At 40.5% G+C, this 26,183-nt stretch overlaps 1 protein-coding gene across 3 annotated transcripts; it reads left to right on the plus strand.

The window, feature by feature from the left end:
* Positions 1-1,490: 1,490 nt before the first annotated feature.
* ERLEC1 (endoplasmic reticulum lectin 1) lies at positions 1,491-25,191 on the plus strand. Of its 3 annotated transcripts, XM_006880918.1 has the most exons (14): positions 1,491-1,652; positions 7,932-8,036; positions 9,158-9,238; positions 10,473-10,550; positions 10,680-10,743; positions 11,873-11,901; positions 14,186-14,409; positions 14,500-14,629; positions 16,850-17,011; positions 17,973-18,032; positions 20,219-20,343; positions 22,100-22,177; positions 22,398-22,473; positions 25,120-25,191. In XM_006880918.1, exons 1-14 carry the CDS (start codon positions 1,491-1,493, stop codon positions 25,189-25,191), a joined length of 1,446 nt encoding a protein of 481 aa, XP_006880980.1. The 3 variants fall into 3 exon arrangements, with proteins under 3 accessions (XP_006880980.1, XP_006880981.1, XP_006880982.1); XM_006880919.1 differs by lacking the exon at positions 22,100-22,177; XM_006880920.1 differs by lacking the exon at positions 16,850-17,011.
* The last annotated feature ends 992 nt before the right edge of the window (positions 25,192-26,183 follow it).

Raw genomic sequence — 26,183 nt, forward strand, 5'->3', positions numbered from 1 at the left:
ATTTGTATTATCTCTCTGGATGGACAGTGAAAGAGAAGAGAAAGAGACATTTATTTTCCACCTTCCCAATCCTGTCTTGCACATATTAAGCATTCAATAAGTGTTAAGTATATCAATGTACACAAAATTGGTATACAAACCATATATATTTATATTTCATTTTATTTATATACACTATTTAAAAATACTAGTAAATGATGTATGTCTTCATGCAAGAGTAAAATAATTTCTGTGCATCTAACAATTCCTTATAGGCCCTTCCTTATATTTAAAGAAAAATTTCAATAAAGAAAACAAATAGCTGTCATTGCTTCTTCTGTTTTGTTCAAATTTGGGTAGGGGGTGCACTTGCGACCCGGTTTTCCCACTTTCTTCCCAGAATACTGGAGATAAAAATTATTATGGCCTTTAAAAAAAAAAAAAAAACACAGTGCAACAATGAAATAATCTTTTTAAAGAGAAAAGCGAACTGAGTCGGGGGGAAAGGAGAAAGGAAAATGTGCAACCATGAAGGACTAGAAATCAAAGTTTTCTGCAAACTTTCGTTAAAATAGTAATTTAAAAAAAAAGCGGGGGGAAGGAAAATCTAAAAAGCCGTCTGGTTTGGGGCACGAAGTCAGGCATGCCACCTAGCACCAAGGCGCGTACAAATGAACTCGTCGGGTTTGTTAGTCAACAACAGCCTCCGACTTCAGCCCTGGGATCAAGGAGGGGGCCCCGAGGAGCGCTGAATGGAGCTGTGATGTCCAGCTCGACGAGCGATGTCCGCACGAGGAGTCGCCCTGCATGCCAAACTCAGAGTTCCAGACAGTCTCAGCCTGGGGGGTGGGGACCCACAGGTTTCCTGACGCTCGGTTTCCCGGGACCCCAAGATTGCACAGACCGAGTTAGCAAAGTGTCCTGCGTTAGGTCAGGACTCAGGACCGAGGGACACAGGAGGGATGGAGAGGAGGCGCGGGCAGGTGAGCCAGGTGGACACCGGGAAGGGGAGCAGCGCGCGCGGGTCGCTCGGGAACCCTGCCTCTCTCCCCGCCCGATGGTGCCTCGCCACGTCCCGTGGACAGCCCCGTCCCTCGAGCTCTCCCGCGCTCCGGACACTGCGGACTCACCGGCTCGCCGCCGCCTCTCCGCCGACAAGCCTCTCCGCAGCCCGGCCTCCCCGCCGACCCTTCCGCGAAGCTCCAGTCCCCGCAACGAAGCCGCCCGCGCTGGGCAGCGAGCACGGAGTTCCCTGCCAGCCTCCGGGCTTCCGTAGTCCGGCGGCGCGGCGACCCGGATGTTGATGTGCCCGCTTGCCCCGGAAGCGGCGGCGGGAGGTTCAAGAGGGTGGGGGCGGTGTTGCCGGGCTCTCCGGAAGGAGACGTGGCGGCGGTTGGGCCCCCGGCTCTCCGTACTCCTTGTCATCCCGCCGCCGCCTCCTCCTCCTCCTCCTCCCCTCCTCTGTCGGCAGAGGAGGCTGTGGCGGCGACTGGAGAAAGCGGCGGCGGAGGATGGAGGAAGGAGGCGGCGGTGCGTGGAGCCTGGTACCCGGAGGGCCGGTGCTGTTAGTCCTCTGCGCCCTCCTGGAGGCGTCCGGCGGCGGCCGCGCTCTCCCCCCGCTCAGCGATGACATCCCGTTCCGAGTCAACTGGCCGGGCACCGAGTTCTCTCTGGTCAGTACGCTCTCGCACAGCGTCCCGCCTTCTTGTCTTTTCTCCTAGAATCTCCTTTCCAGGGTCGTCTCTTCCCCTTTCCCAATCCCGGACTTGACTTGCATTTATCCATAAAGCAATCCTAGGCTGTATAGATCGGGGGATGTGCTAGGCTTTGGGGATCCCGCGGACACCTCTTCTTCTTCTGAGTCTCTTGCGCTAAACTTTGCTTCCCAACATTTCCCACTTTTTTGGAAGCAGCTTTTCTTAGAACCGGGACCGACCCGCCCGTTTATTCTGCAGCTTCTCCCCATCAGCCTTCCCCCCTTTAACCATGACCCACCACCCTTCCCCGAAAATGACAATGGACAAAAAAAACCTGCTTCATCTCGCATATTTCTCCTTCCATTTGGACTGATTGATTCCACTGATTGATTGATTGATTGATTGATTGATTACGCGTAATGCTGGGGGAATCCTCTTCTGCAGAGTCGCTTCTGCGCAAGGGCGACTGTCGCCTGTGAGATGTCAACGACCCCCCTACACGGATCACCCTTCACAGATAATTTTACGCATCATCCTGACCCCAGACATGAGGTCTTTGTCTCCCATCACATTCTCATGGGGATGAATGAAGGAGACTTTGCAGTCGTCTCTGGGGGGCCGGCTGCTGAAAAGTTTTGTGTCCACGTGCAGTCCAGTGAAATACATTGTTCTTTGTGATTTACCTGTTTCACATTGAAGTTCTCAGAAATGTAGCCTCGACGTTTATTTTTTTTAAAAAGTCTTAATGCAGTCACCTAGACTCATTCAACTTTATAGTTAAAAGTATTCTTTCCTGAAACCGTAATGTCAAAACAAAAGACTTAACAGGATAACGGATGTCATCTTGACCGCAATAGCCTTCTGTTTGCAAAGGTTAGTTTTTGTTTCTGTTGCACACCTGGCTTATTTCTCCCAGCCTGGTAATTTAGTAGATTTCATATTTGTAGTAAATCTTTTACTGGATTACTAGGATTATCTTTTGCATTATGTTCTAAAGTAATCACCATATTGAAAGACCTGTATAAAGTTACACATCAACTATAAATCAGACGCAGCTTTAGGAGGCTTGGGGCAAGTATACCTTAGTCCTTCTGTAATGTCTTCAAAGAGCACACTTGACACGGACATGCCACGCGTTCAATTTACAGTCATCAGATTTTTTTCCTCTTGAATGCATAGTGCATTCTAGCAATAAAACAGAGAGCCTCTGACATGCCACGCGTTCAATTTACAGTCATCAGATTTTTTTTCCTCTTGAATGCATAGTGCATTCTAGCTATAAAACGGAGAGCCTCTGAGAGCCAGAAGCTTTGTTAAGGTGAGACAGATAAACTAGCAAAAGAATAGTGGTAAGACTGTGTGCCTTATCAAAGGGTTGAATTCCAGCTCTCATGGCTGCATTTTATTGTGCCTCAGTTTACTGCACTTTGGAGATGTTGCTTGTTGGGTTTTATGACACGAAGATTGTGTTAACTTGTTGAGCTTCCCTACACAAAGATTTGTGTTAAGGACATTGAGTTCTGCCCTGTGCTTCATGTCACATTTTAATAATTCTGGATTTCAAACGTTTTTGTAAAGCTGTTGCACACATAGTATCAGTATAAGCTGAGGGGAGCTCTTATGGCCTATTGGTTAGGGAATTGTGTTGCCAAATAAAAGGCAGGCTGTTGAGGTGCACCAGCTGGACCTTGAAGAAGAGATGGACATTCTCATCCAGTGTAGTGCAGCCTCTGAAAACCCACTGGAGGGTCACTTTTGAGACGCTTCCCATTTGACAGCAAAGAGGTTTTGTTGGTTGGTTTTGGGGATTTTTTTTTTTAATTTTTACTTTATATCAGTTTGCTTACAGAGTTGGTATACATGGTGTTTCACACTGTCCTTCATTCACATTGTTTCATACAGTCATTCCAATTATATTTTATAAAAATTATCAAGACTGAAATACGCCCACTATTGCCCTGCCTTTCCAGATCGCCTCTGGACCCTCCCCTTTTCCTTTCCTCACCCTCCCTCCATCATCACATTGTGTGAACCTGTGATTTCCCCCTAGCCCGTCCTCACCCCTCTGCTCCTACCCTCCCTCCCTTGGGTCTTCATACATGTTTTCCTAGTTGTCTTTCTGTTTCTGCAGTTATGGTCTCACTCAGTATTTGTCCTTGTGGGACTGAGTTAGCTCACTCAATATAATGCTCTCCAGTCCCTCCCAAGTTAGGTAGCAATTTTCAAAATCAGTCGTTGAGGTCTATTTTTTTTTTTTTTTTGGTTTAATGTAAACATAATTTGTATATGTCCTGGATAACTAAAGAAATGTATGACTCACTTATTCTGGACAAAGCTCACAGTATCCCCAGTATGTGTATGTATGTATTTATGAGGGGAGGGAGAGAGAGAGTCAGTGAAAGAGAATGTGTGTGTGTCTGTGTGTAAAATACTTTCAAAATAATATGTGCACTATTTCTAATTTTTGCTTTGAAATAATGTACATAAGTAGTAATAATATTTATTCCCATTTTTAACTTTTTACTTTTAGTGAATTTACAGAGCAGAGTGGCTTAGCAATAAGGAGTTATGCTGCCAAGCTAAAGGCAGGCAGTTCAAATCCCCCAGAAGGAACTTGACATAACAAAAATATATACAGCAGAACAAATGTGTGCTCTTAAAATAATTAATTATTAAAACAGGCAAGTAATTGGTAACTTAACTACCTTTTCATAAGCTCACTTTACTTTCTGGTGTTGGAATTTCCAGGCTGAAAAGAGATGCTGGATTGTGCATGTTGTACCCACCTTTCACATGCCTATCAATTTATTTTGACATTTTCTGACTATTTTGGGGGGAGTCTAGTATTATCTGAGACGTAGAAAAGAATTTTATGTTTTTAATTCATTTGAGAAGAAGCTGTAATCCTTTTTCTGTGACTTAACTAAAATAATCTATGGCCCCAAAGTGAAAATAAGACATTAAACTGTCATTGTCCCTTTTTTTTAAACTTATCATAGATAGATAGATAGATATTTCCATTCTTACTTGATTTAATTGAAACAACTGCCCCCATCACCTGGCACTGCCACTTTCTTTTACACATCAGTTGTTTGGACATCTATGTATAACTGAGCAGCTGTATAAACTAGGATAAGGTTCTTGGTGTTCTCAAAACAAGACACTGAATTAGAAGATCTTTTAAAACTGTTTTTGTTTGCTTTAAACTTTCCTGTGCTTTATTTTCTCATTCAGATTAATCAGAACTATCCTTTTTAAATTATGTCCACAATTATTTAGAAATAATGTACTAATTTCTACCCACTTGTATTATAACTATATGGGAAAGCCTTCCCACTTAAAACAAAATCTTGTAGGCCTGGGAAGAATGATTACTAATTCCATTTACAGTGCATTGTTCTGCTGACAAGTTGAAGTATGTTCACAGCCTTTCTCAGAAGAGTTCTCCCACTTTAACTCTTCATTTCTCCAGATCCATGGCAAAGATTGGAAAATATATTTCAAGTCCTTTAGCCTTATAGTACCCCCACCTCCATTGACTCCTTTCATTATATTGAAACTTCACCTTATCTGAAGTCACTGCACAGAAATGGGTTTTGGAACTCAGAGTAATTGTAGATGGGTACGATACTTGTTGGAATAACTCGCTAACAATTTTAAAGAAGTTAGAACACTATTGTGATGTAGCTAAATGAGCTAGTCCTTGGGCTGGTTTTTGGTTTTGTTATGTTGCAGGCACATACTACCTAATGCACATTTGGATTTAAGATTATATTGGTGCCAAGTATTACAGATTTCACATAAGATTTCGTTCAGTGTGGTTCTTGGTTACTTAAGAACCCAAACCCAATGAGTGAATCCATTTTGACTCACCTTGATGCCTCCATTGGTCCCTGAGGGTATATAAATTTTTACAGCATGTTCCTGATGGGTTTCTCTGTGGAAGCAATTCCTTATCTTTTCCCTTGGAATAGCTGCAGGGTTCCACATGCTCACCTCCTGGTTAACAATCTGATATATGGTGTACTGTGTCACCTGGGCTTTTTGAGAACAGAACAGGCACTTGAGAAATACAGTTCTTCACTTAGCAGGAATGGGCAGATAGCACAGTGGCAGCATCGAAGCTATCCGCTCCTGACAGGAGCGTTGGCAGTTCAAGTCTGCCAGCAACTCGATGGGAGAAAAGTCCCAACAGTCGCTCTCCTAAAACGTACAGCCGAGGAAACCTGTGAGGAGGCATATAGGATCGCCAGGTGCAGCAGCTGGCTTTGGTAGCTGCCACAGAGATCACATGGCCCACAAAGCCTGACGTATTTAATTATCTGGTCTGGTTGTTCAGTCAAGTTGACTGCGACTCTGAGTGACTCTGTAAACAGCGGATCTGAACCGGGCCATCCTCACTGTTCCGATATGCTTGAGCCCCTTGTTACAGTCACTGTGTAAACCCATCTTGTTGCGGGTCTTTCTTTCTCTTTCTTTCCTCCACCTTCTTGAGCATGTCTTTCTCCAAGGATTTTTTTATTTTTTAACATTTACTGGGTTGTGCTGCTGGAAAAATGTATTGAACATCCCATGGACTGCTTAGAGAACAGACAGGGCCATCCTGGAGAGGATAGAATCAGAACCAGGGTGCTCCTTGGAGACAAGGATTTTGAAACTCTGTGTCACAGACGTTAGGCCTGTTTCGAGGAGGGACCAGTCCTAGGAGAAGGACATCATGCTTGGAAGAGAAGGTCAATGCAAGAGAGGAAGGCTCTGGATGAGATTGAATGGCACAGTGACTTGTGGCAGTGGGGTCAGGTGTGTCAGAGACAGACTGGCTCAAGATAAGGCAGGTTCAGAGCCGTTGTTCAAGTTTGCTCCAAGTTATAGTTGACTTGACACCACATAACAACAACAATATGTACTTACATAACAGTGTAGGTTTTATTTCTTTTATTGTTAAATCAACCCCAAAGGACCCACAATAATTGTTCCTTTAAAACTATTTTGTTCATTGATTGTTCACCCATCAAACTGCATTCAGGTATGTTCAAGTGTCCCGTTTAACAGACATAAGAGTATTCTTGTAAAATGTTGTTGTATTAACCACATAAAAAATAGTCATTTCTAGTAATGAAAGTATTTAATCTTTTTTTTTTTTTTTTAGTACCAAGACATGGCTTTTATTTTCATCAAAATGAGGACTATCATAGGGTATTAGTATTTTTAAGTATTATTGCTATTAGATGCTGCCCGGTACACAACTCCTAACAGTCCTGTGAACAGCAGATTGATACCTTGCGCTGTCCCCATAAGCCATGTCATTCTCAGGCCCACTGTGGCCATCCACCTCCTTCTGCGTCTCCCTGTCCTAATCCTCTGCCTTTTCCAGTCTACTCCAAGGACTGGTTCCAGCTGACAGAATGCCCAAAGCATGTGAGACAGTTTCACCATGATTGCCTCTAACAAACACCCTTCAAAGTTGCACTTCTCCTAGATTTGTTTGTTCTTTTGGCAGTCCATGGAATTTTCAATACCCTTTACCACCACCTTAGCTCAAAAGCATTAGCCCTCCTTCACTCTTACTTATTCATTGCCTTCACTCTTACTTATTCATTGTCAAACTTTCATCTGTATAAGAAATTTAAAATCCTATGGCTTAGATGAAGTGTTCCTTACTTAGTCTTTAAACTCATATATTCTTGTTCCTTAGCACTTTAAAGAGATCCTTGACAACAGATTTGCCCAATGCAACAGGTTATTAAATATTACTTGTGGTGAGCTCTGGTGGCCTAGTGGCAAGAAGCTGTACTGCAATCCCAGAGGAGCGTGGTTCGAATCCACCAGATGCTCTGCTGGAGAAGGAGGAGCAATCTCCTCCTGTACCTGTCAGATCGGATTTGATAGTACACTCACAAAAAAATAAATAACTCAATTACTTGGACTCAGGATTAATTCCTTAGTGGTCAGTGTCTATGAACATTGCCTGGTGATTATGCTTTTTATTGATAGTTTAACTTCAGCCTATTATTGTATTACCACTTGTTTCTTTGTATTCCAAACTTATTTTTGTTCATTTTTTTCCCTTACTGAACACCAGGGTAAAATTTGTCTTTACTTTGTCATTATAATTTGTAAACTCTATTCCTTGCCTTTGAAAATTATTTTTAAAATCCTCCATTAAATGCCCTTGAAGAACCTTGGTTTTAGCTGGGACTGTTATTCGGTGAATTGCCGTTTAACCATCGGAACTGTTGTTTGCTTGCTTTCTAGCCCACAAGTGGAGTTTTGTATAAAGAAGACAATTACGTCATCATGACAACTACACATAAAGAAAAATATAAGTGCATACTTCCTCTTGTGACAGGTGGAGATGAGGTGAATCTTTTTAAATGTATTGATAATTTCTTTCACCAAAGAGAATTGCTTAAAACATTTTAAAAAACATTTGATTGACAGATTACTGGTAACCTGTTTTAACATGTTAATTCTCAATTCTTTGACTTTGCTGTTCAAGTTACAGAAATTAGCAATCAGTTACTAGTGATTTGCATAAGAATGTAACTCCAGGCTTGCTTTTTCTTGTAGAAATGAGACTATCAAATGATAAAATTTAAGTGAATATGTGATTTAAATTTATTAAAATAATTTAATATTATTATAAAATAATTTAATTATTAAAATAATTTCCAGTAGATGCCTCTAGGTACCCAGTGCTCTCTCACCATCACAGCTCATGCTGTTTTCTCTCTCCTAAAATGCCCTGGCTGCCTCTTAACCATCCTTCAAGGCAGTGACATCTTTCAAGATGAAACAGAGGTAGCGTGGAAGACTACAAAGGACACCACCTTGGGAGCCAGGGGTCTTAAGTTAGAGGCTCTAGTTAGCTCTGGAACCTTCACCAGATTTGAAACTCGTTTCCCTCATGAAATTTTATTAGATCGACTCTTTAATATTGTTTATCATCTACGAAGTAGAAATACTAAACTCAGTATTTTCTCAGATTCTAATCCAGTTTTTCATCTTTGAAGGATGCTATACTGGTGTCATTTTGTTTTATCCCACCTTAGGCACAACTATATACACACAAGAATAGGACCACATGCATGTAAGGCTTTCAAGCCCAAAATATAAAAATATCTAGAGACTCAGTAGTACTTTCAAATTTAGCAATATTTTCTAGACGGTCCAGCTATTCTGAAGCTAGAATCTGTTCAGATACTAAATGCTTTAAAACTCTGAAATAAGCTTATGAGAATTATTCAGGAAACTGATACTTTAAAATATTTTTTAGGAAAGAAAAGAGTCGACACTATGAGAGATTGTTTTTTGGCTCCACAGTTTTTACTTCAGTTCTTTTTTAAAAAGTCCCCTACCTTAGGATCCTGTGAAAGGTTTTTACTTGTTCTGTTTTTGTTTCCAAGATTTTATTTGGCTGATGAGTTAGGTGAAGTTCCATAAAAATTATATTAATCTTCTTTTTTTTTTTCTCCCTGCAGGAAGAAGAAAAGGATTATAAAGGCCCTAATCCAAGAGAGCTATTGGAACCGCTATTTAAGCAAAGCAGTTGTTCCTACAGAGTACGTAGCTATGTTTTCTTTATAAGTGGAGATACATTTCCAGTAGCAGTCAGGTCCTTAAAAATAACTCTGCTTTTATTAATTACCATGTTGTACTAAGTTTTAAGTTAAGTGTGAATATAACTATTGCTTAGTAATAGCTTGTTGATATGTATCGATTACAGTGTCACTGTAATGCAGTGCTTTGAGGATGCAGAATAGACAGCAGATACTCATTAATGCCAGCATCAAAGAATGTTTACCAAACTACCTTGAATATTAGGAGCTCTGGTGGCCTAGTGGTAAGGAGCTGCGCTGCCAACCCACTAGCACACAGTTCAGATCCACCAGCTGCTCCATAAGCTAGACAATACCTTCCCTTGCAATTAGGCTGCCTCTGAAATCTCCCTGGAGGGTCATCTGTGAGTTCATTCCAACTCACCGGCACATAACAACAACTTTGAATATTTTTTTTTCATATGAAAAGGAAATTTTCATAGAAAATATTTTGTGTGCATTTTGTTTTCCTTTTCTGGCTGTGTAGATTATCCCTGAGCAATACGGCATTGTGGGCCACAGGGCTATTTTAAAGTTTACGGCGCACCTCTTTAAGTGCCGTGCATCTAACACAAATGAGACGGTAACACAAAACGAACATGTATGTTGTTGTTATGTGCTGTCGAGTTGACTAGCAGCTGTAAACACAGCAGATCTGAACCTTGCCCTATCCTGACCCAGCCTCACTGTCTCTGACACACTTGACCCCACTGTCATAGTCACTGTGTCAGTCCATCTCATCCAGGGTCTTCCTCTCCTACTCGACCCTCTACCCTTTCATGCATGATGTTCTCCAAGGACTGGTCCACCTGGCAACATGTATAATGCACATGTTATTTACATATAGTAGTTCGTTTACAGAACAATGATTAGACATCCTTTTTGTACAACATGGAGCTCAGCTGGCCTGGTGGATAGGGAATTGCACTGCTAACCCCCAAGTGGTGCCCCTCTGGCAGCCCGGACCCGCTGGAGGATCTCTTGGAGAAAAACAGGCAGTCCTCGCCCGTGCGGTTTGCAGCCTCTGAAAACCCACTGGAGGGTCAGCGCTGGGTCACTTCTGAATTGATGGCAGTTAGAGATTCAACAGTAGATCTTAGAAGACATCTACTCAGCTACTTAGAGTATCAAAAAGTAATTCAATTATGTTTTTAACTTTGTGACTTTTCGAATCTTTTCATTCCTCCTGCTTTCTTAGATTGAATCCTATTGGACTTATGAAGTATGTCATGGAAAGCACATTAGACAGTACCATGAAGAGAAGGAAACTAGTCAGGTCTGTTTTTCTTCAAAATGTACATAAAACAATTGTATTAAAATGAGAACTGTAATGATGAGACTGATGAAATTTTATTCTTAAAAAATGTTTGCGGAAAATTTACTGTTCTGTTCTTCTTAAATATAGAAAGTAAATATTCACGAGTACTACCTTGGAAATATGTTGGCTAAGAACCTTCTTTCTGAAAAAGGTGAGTTTCTGTATACATGATTTGATAGTAACATAGGAATTTGGTTTAAAGTACATACTCAAGTTGGGATTGAAAATATTTTCTTGGTGTGTATGGATTTAAAAACTAAAATAAGGTCTTCTCCAACCTGTCCTTCTGCAGAGAGTGACCCATTCCTCTTTCTGGAATGTATCTTTGATAGGAAAACTTTTTACTTTCACACTTTAAAAAAAAAATGAAAACCAAAATAAATTTCTTAGCTGTTTACTAGAAAACTTTTTCAAAAAATTATTTTCTGCTTTGATAAACACTACTTCTTTCCACTTATTTTATTAATACCTGTCTTTTTTTAACCTGGTAAGATATGCCTTTCAGTGTTATAATGAAATTTTAAGTAACATTTCGTGTAAGTAACATTTTTATAAATGGATCTGTATTGTTCAGATTGGCCAACTAGTTTATGATTAAACATTTGTCTGAGATAAAAACATTTGAAAAGAGAACGGTTTTGGCCAGGATTTGTCTTTTTAAGTAGGGTATTTTGTAGATGAGGTAAAGATTAAGTATAACCATACTTTCAAACAAAAGCATTTAAAGGAAACTGGCTTAAAAGAGTTCTCTGCTCCATCAGGTTGGTTCCCCGCTCATAGTATCTGTACGTAAAACAACAGAACACTGTTCGGTCCTGCTTCAGCCTCACAGCCACTGCCTCTCTGGAGTGCGTTGTTGCAGGCCCAGAAAACCCACCTTCCCGAGGGTCTGCCTCTTTCTTTCTTTTTTTTTTTTAAATTTTATTTTTATTGTTTTTGTGTGAGTGTACCGTCAAATCAGATCTGACTGGTACAGGAGGAGATTATCCCTCCTTCCCTGGCAGAGCATCTGGTGGATTCGAACCGTGTGCCTCTGGGATTGTAGTTGCAGATCCTTGCCACTAGGCCACCAGAGCTCCCCTAAGGGTCTGCCTCTTTCTTGATAGTGCTCTTTATTAAGCAAACCTGTATTTTTTTACATTCTTTTGTGAAAGAAGTGCATACCATGGGATCTCGGGAGCTTCTGTAGAAGTTGGAGGTTAGAGTTGATTGAAAACATGATCATTAGTATCTTATCTATGAGTTTTCGCTCACAGTTACCATCTCTTATTATTCCTTAGAACACGAAACAGAAGAAAAATCAAAAGAGGTAAGTAACAGATGTTGATTTTCCTCTCAGCATTTTTTTTTGCTAGTGAAAGGATAAATTGATAGTTTAAGTGATAGAATATATTTCTCATCTATCAAATACTTTGAAAAATCAAACCAAAGAAAATTTACAAATTTTTATATTTTTCCTGCGAAAAATTACAATGTAATCTTTCTATTTAGTATTAAGATCATTTAAGGAGCAGGGTAAAAAAGAACTGCCAAAGACCGATCTGGGACACAGCAATGCCAACCTTTTATCCCCTGGTGCTCACTAGTTGTTCTTTCTACTTAAAATCAGAAACAATGATAGTAAGAACTTTGTGCCTTTTTCTGTTGCTCAAGTTCCATCTCCTGAATGAAAAATAAGCTATGTCTTTGAATAACAGTTTATCAGACTGCAAGATCTTAAAAGCAGGGACTGTCTTTTATCTCTTTACCCAAAAGTGCAGAACTGAGGGCCAGGCGTATTGTTGGCACTGCATGAATGTGCACTGAATGAATAGCAAGATAATCACTTAAAATACAATGCTTTAAAATAGAATGACTCTCAAAAAAAAAAAATAGAATGACCCTCCAGGTTGCCTGATTCCAGTTTCCACCTGCCCTGATAAATTAAGCAATACTTTCGAGTCACTGAAGAATTCCACAGCACTTCCCTGGGTGACACAGTGAAGCATTCCACCACTGCCCAAAAGCCAGGTGGTGCAGGCCCACCCACAGGTGCTTCTAGCCTGGCTGCCTGCTTCTGAAAGGTCACAGCTTTGACAACCCCAGTCAGAAGTCTGTCTTAATACACATGGGGTCATATGAGTCAGGATACACTCCACAGCAGCTAGGAACAACAATTTTCAATAGTGCATAATTTATCAAGAGAGTCTATTTCTGTAAATGGTTTCTTATTTATCATAATAAAGCTTTTATTAGAAGCAAGTGAGATGGTAAACCTTAAAAATCATTCTAAAAGTTTCCCTACAACTAAAAAGGGTGGCTTTAGGCAGCCCTGAAGAGCTACATAAAGACACAGATGTCATTGCTATTTTAAAAGGTTTTAATTTTACAGACCACCTTTGAGATCAATCCACCTCATAGAGGGCCCCTACCAACCATCAGAGACGGTGTGATTGGCACAGGATAGAGCAGAGTTTAGGGCTGTTGTACATAGGGTCGCTATGAGTCGCAAGCGACTCAACGGCACATAATAACAACAACCTTTGAGATAAACTGTTTATTTTCTGTGACACTGGAGAATAGCAAGCTGCAATTCAAAGTGTGAAATGATAAAGGAAGAGGAAGAAAAGAGTGAGGGAGGAAAACTAACATTTATTGAATCCCAGTTTATAAGCCAGACACTGTGCCAGGCTTGTAACAAAAGGTAATGCTTGACTCCCCCATCAGCCTTAGGTATTTATTACTCTACTTTTTACCCACTATGAAAACAGAAATTTAGACAAAGACTATAATGCTTGTAAATGTTAAAACTTAGGTTTTAAAAGTCTGATTCTATAAAAACAGCATACAAGGACATTTCAGAGGTTTATGTTTGGGGTTTTTTCCCAGGAAACATTTCTTTACTGCCTGATTTGAACACATCACTGACAGGGTGTCAGTGATAGATGCACTGAGTGCCTCCAGAGAGCTTGCTGGGAAATACTGCTTAAAGCACCTCATTAAATACCCCTTGTGTTTTTGTAGCTAAAATTACAGATGCTGATTCCTGAATAAACCCTGTAGTCTGAGTTCATTTCCTTGACTCGTTTATATAGGAATCTGTATTCTGGAAAGTGTGGGTTGTCAGTCATAGAAAAGAATCAGATTTGTGAATCAGTGCAGAGCCTAAATTCATGCTTTACTGCGTACCCCCACTTTGTAATAAAAGCCGACTTGACCTCTGAAGTCTAAACTGTCAGCTAGAGTTTCTATAAGAACAATCTGACCAATCTAGTGTATTAAGTTTTATATTTTATCATATTTCTTTAAGAACTGTTAAAAGTAATTTTTAGCCTTTTATATTTTTACGCATTTACTTGACATCTGTTTTAGCATTGCAAGATCATTTTCTTTTTTGCTATATCAAAATAGTTCTGAAACTATATATTGGTTTAAATGAGTACTTATGAGTTAAAAGAGTATTAGAAGGAAACGGAGAAAATACATAAATATGTTACTTTCCCGTTCATGAATTAAAATGTAGTTTGCTTTCCTTTTGGAATAATAAATTGCTTCCGTCCTCATCTCCACCTCCACTTCCAATGTAAAGTCTGTCTCACACTCTTTTTTTTAAGATTCCTACCAAAAATATCGAAGGTCAGATGACCCCCTACTATCCTGTGGGCATGGGAAACGGTACACCTTGTAGTCTGAAGCAGAACCGGCCCAGATCAAGCACTGTGATGTATATATGTCACCCTGAATCCAAGCATGAAATCCTTTCAGTCGCTGAAGTTACAACCTGTGAATATGAAGTTGTCATTCTGACACCACTCCTGTGCAGCCATCCTAAATATAGGTAGGATGTCCGTTTAATGTTTTCAGCATGAAATACTCACATGCTTGGACATATCAGGAGCTCAGTGTTAACATTCTTCTTACTGAATAGGTTCAGAGCATCTCCTGTGAATGACATATTTTGCCAATCAATGCCAGGCTCGCCGTTTAAGCCCCTCACCTTGAGGCAGTTGGAACAGCAGGAAGAAATACTAAGGGTGCCTTTTCGAAGACATAAGGAGGTATGAGAATTCCCTAGTGGTCGTTTTCCCAGTGCTTGCTTTTCCAAATGTTGGGGCACATTTTCGTGTTTTAATTCTTTCTAGAGGACGGTGGAAATAACCTGTTTGCTTGATTTAAAAATCTAAATCCCACTTCTTTGATTTATTTGCTTTCCCATCCTTGCACATTTCAGGAACATTTTAGCATTGTCTTTCACTGTAGGTTCTAATAGCTTTCTCAAGCTTGCTAGTCTGTTCATAGTAGTTAGGTTTAATCTGTGCCTAGGTAACTGGACTTCAGCTAAATCCCTCTGAAGAGTAGACTGGAACCAATCTTCCCCTTTTGCTGTTTCACTTCTTCTTCCATGTGGGTCTTTTTGACCTGTGTACTCTTTTCCCTACTTGCTGCCTCTAAAGATGTTGAGGTTCCACATGATTCTGTCATAACCCTTTCCTCCTCCTACTGTGGACAGGCTTCGCAAGTGAGCTTCCCCATGCCTCATCTTCCCGTCACATTTGTGTCCATCAATCCCAGGTACACATCTTAAGCACCACTGACCTCCAAGCAGTCATGAGTAGTAACCTCTATTGAGTTCTGACAGCTCCTGTTACCTCATCGACCTGTGAGGTGAACACTGTTAGTATCCACATTAGGAGATTAGGAAGGAGGCTCTGGTGGTGTCGTCCACAGGGACTTGGGCTGCTAACCCAAAGGGCAAGCCTCTGGCAGTTCAAATCCACCACCAGCTCCAGGGGAAAAAGATCGGCAGTCCCTTCCCGTTAAATGTACAGCCTCAGGATCAACTGTGTGTCAATTCCAATTCTATAATGAATGATTACTTGCCTTCTCAGTTGTTTTTAATGCATTGTGTTCTCTCACTTAACTGTATCAGAAGCCTGAGTCGTTTTTCAGCCAACATCCATCTGATATCAGCGGTGACATTTCTCATTCCTTAGCCTCTTCTGAATCCAAGTTGAATTTCTGGTAGTTCTTTTGACACACTGTTGTAGCCATTTTTAAATAATCCTCAGAAAGATTTTACTTGAAGATGATGTTAATAAGATTGTTCAATAATTTCCACATTCTGTTGTATCACATTTTTGGGGAATGGGAACAAATATGGATCTCTTCCAGTCAGTTGGCCAGGCAGTGATCTTCCAAATTTCCTAGCACTGGCTGGTGAGCACATACACGGCTGCACCGCATTTGTTGAAACACTTTAGTTGGTGTTCCATCAGTTCTCGGTCCTTAATTACCAGTGGCTTTTTGGTCATATGCTACTTCCTGTATGACTTAATATCAAATCACTTCTTTTTGGAGCAGTGATTCTTTGTCTTCCTTCTGTCGTCTTTTGATCTTCACAAAAGAGGAAAACAGATTTGTGTCTTCTCTATTACATTGTCAGTTCCTCCAGGGAAACATTCAGATCCTGGCACTTTTCATTAATTGATGATGAAGAGTCAACTCTGGTCTGCCTGTTACTCTTCCTCAACAGTGACTACATTTCCACACAATCTTAACAATAGTAAAGTGCGCTTAATAAGACTAATAAAATATCTGAAATAGAAATTGCGCAGGATGGCCACCATATCCCTTACTGGTACATGAAAATAACATTTATCTAGAGCTTTCTCAGTCTTACTAACTGTTGTAAAATTCATTTTCTTAAAGCACATTTAAACACGAATTGTGAGGTGCCGTCGAGTCTGACTCCTAGTGACCCTCTGAGCAGCAGATCTGAGCCCTGTCCCGTCCTGCGCCATCCTCCTTATCTGTGGCACAGTCACTGTCAGTCCATCTTGTTTGGGTCTGCCTCTCCTTCGCCGACCCTCCACTCTCCCAAGCGTTATGTCCCTTCCCAAGGAATAGCTTTGCCTGCCCAGAGTGTGTGAAGCGTAGCCATTTTTGTCTCCAAGGAGAGCACTCTGGCTGCACCTTCTCCAAGACGTATCCCTTTGTTCTTTTAGCAGTTCATGGGATATTCTGTCGTCTTCTCCAGCATCACAGTTCAGAGGCATCAATTCTTCTTCTGTCATCCTTACTCGTTGTGCAGCTCTCAGATACAAAGCAAATGATTGAAAAAACCATGGCCAGAATCAGGCACCCCCTAGTCTTCAAATTGACACCATTGAGTAGACAGCTCTTACTTTGTTTCTTTTAAAGGTCATAATAATTCAAACTATAAATAACAATGAATTTTACGGTAGGGAAGCCCTAAACAAATATATGCTCATTTTTAGGAAGAGTTACAATCAACCAAAGAAGAGAGATTTCCAGCAATCCACAAACCCATTGCAATTGGCTCTCAGCCGATACTAACTGTTGGAACAACCCACATATCCAAATTGACAGATGACCAGCTGATAAAAGAGTTCCTCAGCGGTTCTTACTGCTTTCATGGGGTGAGAAGTAAACCTTCAGTTTCAATATCTTAGAAATGTTATTCGTTAGTTCACCAAGGGGCTCTAGAGTACGGAAAAGCGTTTTGTCTCGGGACTCTGGAAACCTCCCACTATCAGTTTCTGCTTCTGGCCCCTCACTGTAATCTACCTCACAGCCACTGTGTTCTCTTTTTTTTTCTTTGAAAGTAACTCTTTATTGATAAACATTTGTACCAGAATTAGAAATATCAGTAGAAAAGTAAAATTTAAATAATTTTCCATTGTACAAAGATTTGATCATTGAGACTGCAGCAGTCAGTAGAATAACCTAATACAAAAAAAAGTGAAGCTGATTTTAGTCACAGGTCTAGCCGGAAGTAAAGTACACAGCCCCGAGGTGTAAAGGAGGAGTGTTTGAACCCAGGTGGAGAAAGCTGTGGCTGCCTGCGTCCAGCAGGACCTACGACCTTGGAAACCTGGGGGACAGTTCTCCTCTGTGCTGAACCGTCACTGGTTAACTTGACAGCGCCTGTTTTGATAAGGCTTTTCTCATTAATCGTGTATAAACACTTAACCTTCACTCTGGCGGAGAGAAGGATTCTGGTTAATTGCTTGAATGGGCATCAGTGATAGGAAATCCAGAATTTCGGTGATAAAATCATTACATTGAAAACATAATGACTACAAAGTCAGAATTTTCCCTTTAATCGCTTCAGTTCTGATACACTTACAAGTGGAGTTTCAATTTTGGTTTATTTTACAAAGGCCGCGTAGTAGTAGTATCTGTATTCTGGTTTGTGTGATTTCTCAGTAATTTTCCATTTGACTTTTTTTATCCATACTTCCACTGTGATGTACGTACGTACGTGTGTGTGTGTGAGAGAGAATGTGTGAATCCATTGCTAGCATGTGGCAGTAGGAGTGGCTGCAGCTCCCCGCTCTGTTACCTAGAACTTGATCTAAGATGTTTTCTCTCCTCTAGGGTGTTGGATGGTGGAAATATGAATTCTGCTATGGCAAACATGTACATCAGTATCATGAGGTATAAAACAGCATTTATATCACTCTACCTCTCTATGTGTGTACTGTTACTTTTTCTTAGTTAAACCCTCCATAAGAAAGAAATACATATATATGAATGTTATGACCTTTTTTGTTTATATTGAAGAGCACATTCTAAATACGCTACCCTGCATTTGTTCTTTTGGAGATTTTTTCACGTCAGTAACATCCCTTTTCAGTATGTTAAGATCATTAGTCCGTATCTACATGTACTTAACCAGATCTCTTTTGATGGACCTTAAAGTTGTTTCTAGTTTGGCTGTTACAAGCAGTATTTTAGTAAGCACTTTGAAATACCTCTATTGCTAGGGGGTGAAGTGGGATGTATTTTAAATATATATATAAAACATTTGCTAATTCAATTTTTACCCACATGGCATTGATATGCTTATCACTTGCAACAAGGATGTTGCTATACTTTTGCACTCATATTCATAGGGTACCTTGCTAGTAATGGAATTAATCTCTCCAAGTATGTGCATACTGGAAAACTGATTGGAACAGTTTGCTCACCTATTAACCATGGCTGTTAGCGGCCATCAGGAGGTTTTACTACATTTATTTAGACCATGGTCATGTAACATAGAGCTGTCTGAGGGTCTCTGCTCCATAGAGTAGGAGCTAGAAAGATAGTCATCACTTACAAATGCACTGTTGTCTGTGTGCCAGGCATGGTTCTTAATGCTTTGCACACATTAACTCCCTTCATCCACGTAACTGCCTAGAAGGTGGATGTCATTGTCATTCCGAGAGGAGGAAGCAAAGACTGAGTGGTTTGCCTAAAATCATAAATAACGTATATAAATAGAGGGTGAAACCAGAATTCACGCATTGGCTTGTCTTGCTCCATAATCTAACCTTTTAAACACTTCACTGTCCTATTCTTGTCCCAGTCACTTTAGAAGCATATAAAAAGTAACTAAAAAAATTTTTAGTACCTATCTCTTCCACTAAAGGGGTCTTGGTGATGCAGTGGTTAAAGCCATTGACAGGAAACCAAAAGGTTGGCAGTTCAAACCCACTTGCTGTTTTATGGGGGGAAGGATGTGACAGTCTCCTTCAGCAAAGATTACAGGCCAGGAATCCCGGAGGGACAATTGGATTCTGTCATACAGAGTTAGAATTGACAACACGCAGCAGGCATGTCTCTGCCGATAGGTGGGAAACACTGCTAGAGCAGTGATCAGACCTCGGACCTACCCCCGGTTTAACGATGTTAATTCTACTAATCTGCTATATGCTGATGCCCGCCCAGTGCCTGCAATGAAATGTCAGAGAGGGATGAAAGAAGGAGTTACTTTAAAAGTAACACCTTCTGGTGGGGAAGTCCATAGGAGGTTGCTCTGTGAACCTCAAGGCAGCAACTCTCATTGTTCAAATCCACCAGCTGCTCCTCAGGAGGAAGGCTGACCGTCCCCACCCGTGCGATTTACAGCCTCCAAAAACCCACAGGAGGACCTGCTATGAATCGGTTCAGACTCATTGGCAATGAGGAGAAGTTTAACATGAATTGGAATTCACAAGAAATTGGCAGAATGGGAAAGAGTTCTTGCTAGAAAAACAAACGTGATGTCAAATAAGTAGTGTGAAGACCAGCATAACTTGAAAGTTTGCATTTAGAGAATCAGCAAGCGAGCTCTAGTGCCCTTGTGGGTAAGGAGTGGCACTGCCCACCCAGTGGCCTGAAAGCCTCTGAAAACCCACCCAAGGGTCAGCTCTGAGTCACCTCCAACTTGACACATGAAAACAACAAGGAGGACACAGATGGGTCCAGTGTGGCCACAGGGTAAGAGAAGGAGGCTAAAAGATTTCATTAACATGGAGTTGTATTACCTAGAGATGAGAGTTGAACTACTTGCTTTGGCGAGTAGTGAAAATGTTCTGAAAGAGAACCCAAAATAGCTCGGGAGGTGGGGAGAGAAGCTGATGGACTGATAGATAAAAAACGACATAGAGTTTCAAAGGACTCTGTACTTGGAACTAGTGGACTAGAAAAATCCTGAGCCCCAACTTCTGCTCATTGAGTTTGACTAGCATCATTTTATCCAAACGTCAGTGTGCAGGCGAGGATGAAGACAATCGCCGAGAGGCTCGGGGTTTCAGCATATACGTCTACTTGGTGCTGTGGTGCGTTGTCTTAACACAGATATTCCTTTCATGTATTAGGACAAAGACAGTGGGAAGACGTCTGTGGTGGTGGGGACCTGGAACCAAGAGGAGCATATTGAATGGGCCAAGAAGAACACGGCGAGAGCCTATCACCTTCAGGACGACGGCACCCAGACAGTCAGGTAAAGAGCCTTTACTAAATGCCTTGGCCGCTAAGTAATATTTAAAAACTCACAATATTGGAAAACAGAAACATGGAAACTCAAGTTAAGCCTTTGACACAGTTTTTCTCCTGGGGGCATCTGTAGGGTAGTTCTCTTTTCTTGGGGACACAACACAGTATAAAGATTCAGTGCGGAATCTCTAGAGTCCGGCTACTTGGATTCAAAGGCAAGCTCTTAGGACCTTGAATAAGTCCGGTAATCCTTTCCAAACTTCACTTTTCTGGTCTTAGTTGCTTTGTAGAGTCGTGATTTAAATCTGGTAATTAAATCACAGATTGTTATGTACTATCGAGTTAGAACTGTGTCATAGCTAGCTCTCCAGTGAGCTTTTGGAGGCAATAAATCACATGGGAGGAGATTACCCACCCTTCTTCCATGGAGCAGCTGGTGGATTCAAACCATGTTCTTTTGGGTTGGCAAACTCCTTACCACCTGATAATAGCACCCAATCAGCATTGGCTGCTGCCGTGAATAATGTTGGTGGGATGAGAATGGTGATGTTAGTGAACTTAATTCCAGGTGTTAGATCTGAGGTGATGATAAACTGTTTGCCTCTTTCCTGTGTAGTACTCGCCCTACAGTATTGTTTCAGTATACCCGTGGCATTTCTACTTTTATTTCACCTTTGTGAATTAATGGCTGCAGTAATTGACTATTACAGTGACTATTCAAAAAAACAACTTCACATCTCTTTTGAGCTGAATTTTCTCTGAAAAATTAAGCTCAATCCCCAAGAATAATGGAGCTTTAGTTTTTTCTTGCACCAAACCAAAAGTTGATTCCTACGAATAGCAACGCATACAGCTGCTTCACAGTTTCCAAGACTGTAAGTCTTTATAGGAACAAGCGGCCTCATCTTCCTCCCACAGAAGGGCTTGTGGGTTCAAATCCAACCTTGGCGTCACAACCCAGTGCTCTCACTGTTATCTGTCTTCCCCAGCCTAGGCTCTTTGCAGTGAACCTTAAAATCACTCCTTTTCTGTCTTTCTGGTTTCATAACTTCCCCCTTCGCACAAATAGTATTGAATGGTTGATTTCAGAATATGCTTGTTTATCTTACTAAGCAAAATCAGTTAGCAAAAGTCGATGTAGACGTTTAATTATTAGAATATATTAAAGAGCGTCACAAGCGCAGTAGGGAGCGGGGTGAGTCTTGTGGAATATGTTAGTCTGATTTGTTGAGCATGTGTGTTGTTTCATTTTGATCCTGTGTTAGTGAGTAGTGATGCGTGGGGGTGTGAAGCCAGCAAAGTAAATACCCTCCGGGTCTGCTGCTCTGGATTTTGGAGCCTGACCCAAGCTCTGCCTTTGTTTCTCCCCTACTCCAATATGTTCTTGAAGTAGCTGAATGCAAGGTGGGAAGGAAGGAAAACACTGCCACAAAGTAAACCTAAGTCAGGAGCTTGAGAAATGCTTAACTTTAGAAGAACAACTTTTGAAAGTTATCTCACCATAGCAACTTGTGTGTAAATAACTAATATGCAAATTAAAGATCATTATTATTCATTAAAACAGTAGGAATTATTTCTGCTTTATACTGGTTGGGTTGGTTTTTTTTAACCTAAAAGTCCTGAGTCTGTTTTAAAAATAAGTGGTTTTAAAGAATATTAATGCCAAACTGATTGTGCTAACCTTCTTCTTAACCTACTGGTTACAGTTATTCTAAATTGCTGAGGTTTTTACTTAATAAAGCATGTTTGTTTCTCTGATTCAGGATGGTGTCACATTTTTATGGGAATGGAGATATCTGTGATATAACTGACAAACCAAGACAGGTGACTGTAAAATTAAAGTAAGTTGGACCATGAAGTCATTCTTCATACTTTTCTTTTTTACTAGCTTCCTTTGGACAGAAGTTTGATATGCATATAAAAGATAATTATGAATGTAGTTACTGTTAAATGATACGGCGTTCACTTATATGGATTTTTTTCCCCTTTTTGTAGCTTAATAAAAAACCATTTAAAATCTTAACTGTTTTCGACAGTGCCTCAAAGTGCTTTCTATTTCAGGTGTAAAGAATCAGATTCTCCTCATGCTGTTACTGTATATATGTTAGAACCTCACTCCTGCCAGTATATCCTTGGGGTAAGTCAGAAGCAATCCACGGTTTGGTTTGGGACCATATTTAATTTTTTGATCAAATGTAAAAAGGCTCCTCAGAAAAACAGTGTTAGATAGAAAAAGAGTTAAGGGCGAGAGAAACTGGTCCCAAGAAACGAACAGGCCTTTATGGTGTGGTCTGAGAGGGATGCCAGGTAACCACAGGCGGAGAAGGTCAAAATAGTACACCCACAATTAGAGGCAATTCCTTTTTATAGTAGTCTTGGAGTGAGTGAGCTAGGGAAGATGGTACCTCACTGGTGTTTATAATTAAAGGGACTATACTTTCAAAGAATTTGCTGTATCTATTTTACCACAAAATTAAAACAGTACTAACAGGCACATTTAACAAGTTACTGATAGCTAGCAAAGTAATCTAGTGTAGAAAAGTGGTTTCTTATAGTATAAAAGCTAAGAAATACTGTGTTGGTCTGCATATTTACCCCCTAGATGTGACATAGGCAATTTTTTAGGCATAAGGGCCTTTCTCTAAAGCTGCAGTCAAGAAAGAATGTCTTAGTAAAATAGTCAAGATAAAAGGAAGGAAACCCACTTTTCTTTAATTAAAAATCTAGTGCCAAAATCAGGATTAAAAAACTAAAAATCACAACGTAAAAATTTTACTTAAAATTTATGCTGTCTACATTTGATAAAATCCAGTACCCTCTCGTGATAAAAATTCTCTCCACAATAGAAGGGAAACTCTATAACATTTATACATGCTCGTCAGTATAACTAAGAGCACAGATACAGTCTAAAAACCAGCATTATTATCAGTGGAAAGGCATTGAAAACATCCCCCTGAGGCTGGAAATTAGACCAGGATGCCCTTATCACCAGCCTTACTCAGTACTGTACTGGATGTTCTAACCAGGGCACTAAGAAAGGAAAATAAAGTACATCTAGATTGCTAAGAAAGAAGTAAAATGATCCCTATTTATAGAAGTCCAGATTCTATACATAGAAAATCTCAGCAATAGGACAAGAAAGTTCCTGGAACTAATACAAGAGTTCAGGAAAGTGCTAGCATATAACATTAATGTACAAAAATCAGTAGAATCCGTCTGTGCATTAACAAGGACAAGTCTGATAAGGAAATCAATAAATATTACCATTTAAAACACCCCCCCCAAAAGATAAAATACCTAGGATTACGTTTAAACAAAGAAATAGTTTATACAGAGAAAACTACAAAACACTACTGCAAGAACCCAAGAGACCTGCATACACAGAAAAGCAGGCCATGTTCACACTTAGAACATTGAGTATTGTGGGCGAATGTCAGCACTGCCCAAAGCAATCAATATTTGTAATGCCGTCACAGTCCAAATCCAGCTTTATTTAAGAAAATGGAAAAACTAAAGAGGCCCCAAATGGAGTAGGAGCAGGCCTCGCACTTGGCTCTCTCAGAACTCACTGTATCCATAGTAGTCACAACAGCCTGGCTCTGGTAAAATGACATATCCGTCGACAGAAGGAACAGGATTGAGAATCCAGAACTAAATCCATCCAGCTGTGGAAAACAGATCCTCAGCAAAGGGTCAAAGTCTATTTAATGGACAAAAGATAGTCTCTAAGAAACAGCCTAGAATTAAAACTTCACAGACAAAACTCTATATGCATTTGCAGAAAAAGGAAACAAGATCCATGCCACACCATGAACAAAAACTCCTTCAAAATGGATCAAAGACCTAAATGTGAAACCTAAAACTGAAGTTCCTAGAGGAGAACTCGGGGACAAAGCCAGAGGTTCTAATCTAGAGCCTGTTAACAAACATAACTAAAAGTGCCCCAAAACAACAGCAAACTAGATCCCTCCTAAAAAGGAATACTATCATCTAGAGAGAGTCAAAGAAGACATTGAGGCGGTAAACAAACATCAAGAGACGCTGTCAGTCATTAACCATTAGAGAGATGATATCTTCACTCCTGCAGAAATGGGCGGGGGGGGGAAATCCCAAATGCTGACAAGGTTATGGTGAAATTGCACTTTCTTCACTGCTGATGGACCATAATGGAAAATGGAAAGTTCTTCAGAAAACTAGCACACCCATCAACAAATGAATGGATAGAAAAACTGGTATAGTCACACAATGGAATACTACACAGCACTGAAAAACAAGGAACTCCTGAGACATTACACAACATGTGTGACCCCGGAGGACATTATGCAGAGTGAACTATCTCAGCCACAAAAGGACAAATACTACATAGCACCACCGTTACAAAACAAGACTGACATGGGGGCTGGGGGGAAACTAGGAAAAGATAGATAATGAACGCTGCATTGAAACAGATGAAGCAAAGAACTATTTAAAAGGCATATATGATTAGCATTTGTATGACAACAGTCCATAATAAGAGGTATACTGCAAAGTGGATTTGGGGTGGGGGGAATTGTGCAACAATGAATATTTTTAAAAAGTTAACTGGGAGGTAGGGAAGAAAAATGTGCAACAGTGAATGAAAGAAAATCCAACTTTTCTGTAAACTTTTGTTAAAATCACAATTTAAAAAAATGAATAAGCAAAACAATATAAACTTTTTTTAAAAAACCTAGAAAAATGTGTATAGACAGTATACCATGTTCATCTTGTTAATGTTTTTGTTGTTGCTGTTGTTTTTCTTTAGGTTGAATCTCCAGTAATCTGCAAAATCTTAGATACAGCAGATGAAAATGGACTTCTTTCTCTCCCCAACTAAAGGGTAATAAAGTTGGGGGAAAAGGTCATTGCAAGTCATGATGATTTCTGTGGCCATATGTCTTGTTACATACAGAGTCTCTCAGCCATTGGACCTCATTTCAAGGATTGTATAAAAGGACTCGGAACCACTTTGTGAATACCTATGTGTATATAAGAGCTTATTGATAAACTTCTAAAGGCGGACACTTGTCTCACTTGTTCATTTTTATCTAATGAGATGACCACATGTGGACTTTTATCTTTCTTTGCTTGGATGATGTGATTCCAGAATAAATCTTGTCCAGGCAATTTAAAGTTCAGCATAATCAAGTGTAATCATCGTTGTACCTATTTAAAGTTTTTAAAGAAATTATTTTGTAAATTACATATAACTAGTCAGTGAATTAAAGATAATGAAGACAAAACAAAATCAAAGAACGTGTAATGTCTAGTGCCTGGAATCCTTTCAGTACATTTGTATATCTAGTTCTTCCAGACCTTAAACGAGGCAGGGTTACAGTGGTTCCTCACGTGGGAGATGATTTCGCCTCTTCACCTCTGTCTCACCAAGGACGGAGAATGCTGCTTTCAAAACATACTTCATCGATTCTTTGTCAGTATTTTTCCACAGTCTGGAGCTGCTATAGATGATATTTCTGTTCGCCTTAGAATGGTTTGCCTTACGGAAACGCTGGCACTCTGGATGCCCCAGGCCCAGTCCTGGCCAGCACAGAACAGCACAGTGTTGCTTTTGAAAGGGAGAAAACGTTCACAGGCAGTGTAGTTGTGTTGTCAGCACCTTTGAGGGGCTTCCTCTCTTTCGCGAGCCCTCCACCTTTCTAAGCATGATGGCCCTTTCCAAGGAATAGCCCCACCTGGCAACGTGCCCAGAAGATGTGAGCTTTGCCGTCACTGCCTCCAGAGAGCACGCTGGCTGCAGAGGGCACTACATCTGCCCCCTCATTGGCTAAGCTCTACCTCTGAAAGTTCATTTCTGTGTGGGCAGAAACT

This window comes from Elephantulus edwardii, unplaced genomic scaffold, assembly GCF_000299155.1.
Source record: "Elephantulus edwardii isolate Elephantulus edwardi_28Jun2011 unplaced genomic scaffold, EleEdw1.0 scaffold00011, whole genome shotgun sequence".
NCBI lineage: Eukaryota > Metazoa > Chordata > Mammalia > Macroscelidea > Macroscelididae > Elephantulus > Elephantulus edwardii.

Coding starts and splice junctions, on each gene's coding strand:
- ERLEC1 (XM_006880918.1), top strand. CDS start 1,491: ATGGAGGAAGGAGGCGGCGGTGCGTGGAGCCTGGTACCCGGAGGGCCG. Junction 10,551..10,679: donor AAGAGAAGGAAACTAGTCAG/GTCTGTTTTTCT, acceptor TCTTAAATATAG/AAAGTAAATATTCACGAGTA. Junction 22,178..22,397: donor CAGGTGACTGTAAAATTAAA/GTAAGTTGGACC, acceptor TTTCTATTTCAG/GTGTAAAGAATCAGATTCTC.